Source organism: Capsicum annuum, chromosome 6 (genome assembly GCF_002878395.1).
Source record: "Capsicum annuum cultivar UCD-10X-F1 chromosome 6, UCD10Xv1.1, whole genome shotgun sequence".
NCBI lineage: Eukaryota > Viridiplantae > Streptophyta > Magnoliopsida > Solanales > Solanaceae > Capsicum > Capsicum annuum.
In genome coordinates, this window is record NC_061116.1 from 63013266 (window position 1) to 63016599 (window position 3334).

Below are 3334 nucleotides of genomic sequence, written 5' to 3' on the forward strand. Positions count from 1 at the left end.
ATGTGACCTCTTACCTGACTATTCATTTTGGTTTTGGTCCTGAGAGTATTCCTGATCCCTTCTCTTTGTCTACCTGATGGGTAATTATGTTGTGTCTAGTAGGGTCTATAGAGGTTATGTGGTATCAATTGGTGATAGAGAGACAATGGTGGATCTGACTGAATTGGATATAGTAGACTTTGATGTGATCTTGGGGATGTACTAGCTTCACTGCTGCTATGCTTCGCTAGATTTTTGGACCCATAAGGTCATTTTCTAATTCCTAAATAAACTGGTAAGGGAATAGGAAGGAAGTTCCTTAGTTCCTAAGGAAAGGTTCATTTCGTACCTTAGAGCCTAGAAGTTAATTTTCAAGGGTTTCTATACCATCTAGTTTGGGTTAGTGATTCTACCAAAAAAGTTCCCTCTCTAAAATCTATCCCAGTTGTAAATGAATTTCCTAAAGTATTTCGCAATGATTTTCCTGGTATTCCTCCCGGTAGGGAAATATACTTTGGGATTGATTTTGTACCAAATACCCATCATATCTCTGTTCCTCCTTAAAAAATGGTTCCAGCCGAGTTGAAAGAACTTAAGAAGTAGTTAAAGGATCTTCTTGATAAAGGTTTCATCTATTCTAGTATTTCTTCATGGAGAGATATTGTTCTTTCTGCTCGAAAGAAGGATAGTTAACCTTCGGATGTGTATAGGTCATCAGCAACTAAATAAGGTAATGGTGAAAAATAAGTACTCTTTTCCTAGGATAGATGATCTCTTTGACCAGCTTTAGGGTGCTAGATGTTTTTCTAAAATTAATCTTTGGTCGAGTTATCATCATTTGAAGATTAGGAAGGCGAATATCCCTAAGAATTCCTTCTAAACTCGATATGGTGATTATGAGTTGCTAGTGATGTCATTCGGGTTGACTAATGCTTCGACTGTATTTATGGACTTGACTAATTGGGCATTTATACAGTTCTTAGATTTATTTGAGATTGTGTTTATTGACGACATCTTGATATATTCTAAGAGTGGGAAAGATCATGCCAGTAACCTATGTATAGTGTTGCAGACTCTTAAGGATCAGCATTTGTATGCTAAGTTTGAAAAGTGTGAATTTTGGTTGAATGCTATGACCTTCCTTGGTCATGTTGTTTCTAGTGAGCAAATAATAGTGGATCCACAGAAGGTTGAGGCAGTTAAGAAGTGTCCTAGACCTACGACTCAAACTAGCATTGGGATCTTCTTAGGTTAATCGAATATTGTAGGAGATTTATGGAAATTTTTTCATCTATTGTTGCTCCGTTGACTAAGTTAACTCAGAAAAAGTTGATGTTTTTATGGTCTGATACTTGTGATGGTAGTTTTGAGAAGGTAAAGGATATTTTGACTTCTACTCCAGGTTTAACCTTGCCCGAGGGTACAGAGGGTTTTGTTGTTTATGGTGATGCATCCCATGTGTGACTAGGTTGTGTCTTGATGCAGCATGGTAAGGTTGTGGTCTATGATGATAGGTCGCTGAAAGTTCATGAAAAAATTTACTGAACCATGATTTGGAATTGGTGGTTGTTGTGTTTGGTTTAAAGATTTGGCATCATTACTTGTATGGGGTTCATGTTGATATCTATTCTGCTCATAAAAGCTTACAGTATGTGTTCACTCAGAAGGATTTGAATCTCAAGCAAACAAGATGGCTTGAGTTGCTCAAGGACTATGACATGAGTCTTCATTACCATTTAGGTAAAGCTAATGTGGTTATTGATGCTCTTAGCAGGTTGTCCATAAGTAGCTTGTCTCATATGGTTGAGAAGAAATGTGGATTGGTGAAGGACATTCAATGGTTGGCTAATCTTGGAATTTGTCTTTTGAATTCTGAGGATGGAGGTATGATTGTACAAGAGGTAGTGAAGTTATCTCTTAGTGTAGAGATAAAGGAGAAGCAAGTTTTAGACCTCATCTTGATGCAGTTTAAGGCTGAGGTGGGTTCATAAAATTTCATGGCATTTGATATTGGTGGATATGATACCTTGAAATACCAATATAGATTACGTGTTCGTGATATTGATGGGCTACAGGAAAGAGTTTTGACTGAGGTTCATAAGTTGAGGTATGTAGTTCATCCAGTCTTGACAAAGATGTATCATGACCAGAAGGAGTTTTATTGTCGGAACAACATGAAGAGAGATGTGGCGAACTTCGTGGCTAAGTATATGGTATATCATTATGTAAAGATTGAGTACTTGAGGCCCGGCGACATGTCACAAGAGGCCGAGTTGCCTATGTGGAAATGGAAAGTGATAAATATGGAATTTGTTATTGGTTTTCCATGGTCTCAAAATCAGCATGATTCGATTTGGGTCATCATGGATAGGATGACAAAGTCGACTCACTTTTTGTCTATGGGTATTGATTACACTGGAGAGGATTATGCAATGTTGTTCATTTAAGAGATCATCAAGTTGCATGGTGCACCCGTTTCTATTATTTTGAATCGAGGTACGCAATTCTTTTCTTGCTTTTGGGGTTTGTTTAAGCAAGGCTTGGGCATACGGGTGAACCTTAGCATCACATTCCAACCCTAAACAGCTGGAAAATCGAAAATGACTACTCAAACTTTTGAAGATATGCTAAGTTCCTGTTTGATTGATTTTGGTGGTAGTTTGGTGGATTATTTACCTCTCATCGGGTTTGCTTATAACAATAGTTACAACTTAAGTATTGAGATGGATCCTTTTAAGGATCTTTATGGTAGAAGGGATAGATCTCCTATTGTGTGGTTTAAGGTTTGTGAGACCAGGTTGTTTGGTTTGGACATGGTTCACCAAGCAATGGAGAAGGTGAAAGTGATTCTGGATAGGCTTAATACTGCTCATAGTCACCAAAAGTACTATACGAATATGAGGCGAAGAAAGTTGAAGTTTAAGGTTGGTGATTAGGTGTTCTTGAAGGTATCTTCTTTGAAGGAACTGATGAGATTTGGGAAGAAGGGGATGCTCGATCTCCGATAGGTGGGTCTATACTTGATATCAAGGAGAGTGGGTAATGTTGCTTATAAGTTGGATTTGACTGAGTTTGGATTCTGTTCATCAGGTTTTTCATATTTTGATGTTGAAGAAGTGTGTGGGTAATCCTTCCTTGGTTGTGCCTATTGATAGTTTTGGTATTTTTGATTCCTTATCTTATTAAAAAGTCCCGGTGAAAATTTTAGATAGAAAAGTACATCGTTTGTTGACTAAGGATGTGGCTTCGGTAAAGGTTCTATGGAGGAACCAAAAGGTTGAAGAAGCTACTTGGGAAGCTGAAAAGGACATGAAGTCCATATATCCATTCTTGTTCCCCGGATTAGATAATCGTG

The 3334-nt window shown here is 37.8% G+C and overlaps 1 protein-coding gene across 1 annotated transcript; it reads left to right on the forward strand.

Annotated features, from left to right (window-relative positions):
* The first annotated feature begins 1778 nt into the window (after positions 1 to 1778).
* On the forward strand, positions 1779 to 2915 carry LOC107874322. Its single transcript, XM_047414386.1, has 3 exons — positions 1779 to 1958; positions 2055 to 2308; positions 2639 to 2915. The coding sequence occupies exons 1-3, from the start codon at positions 1779 to 1781 to the stop codon at positions 2913 to 2915; spliced, it is 711 nt and encodes a 236-aa protein (XP_047270342.1).
* Positions 2916 to 3334: the final 419 nt, after the last annotated feature.

Bases quoted from the DNA above. Each gene is read 5' to 3' on its own strand.
- LOC107874322 (XM_047414386.1), top strand. From the start codon at position 1,779: ATGGTTGAGAAGAAATGTGGATTGGTGAAGGACATTCAATGGTTGGCT. The intron at 1,959-2,054 runs GTGGGTTCATAA...GATGGGCTACAG, and splicing joins TGATGCAGTTTAAGGCTGAG to GAAAGAGTTTTGACTGAGGT. The intron at 2,309-2,638 runs GTCTCAAAATCA...TTTTGGTGGTAG, and splicing joins TTTGTTATTGGTTTTCCATG to TTTGGTGGATTATTTACCTC.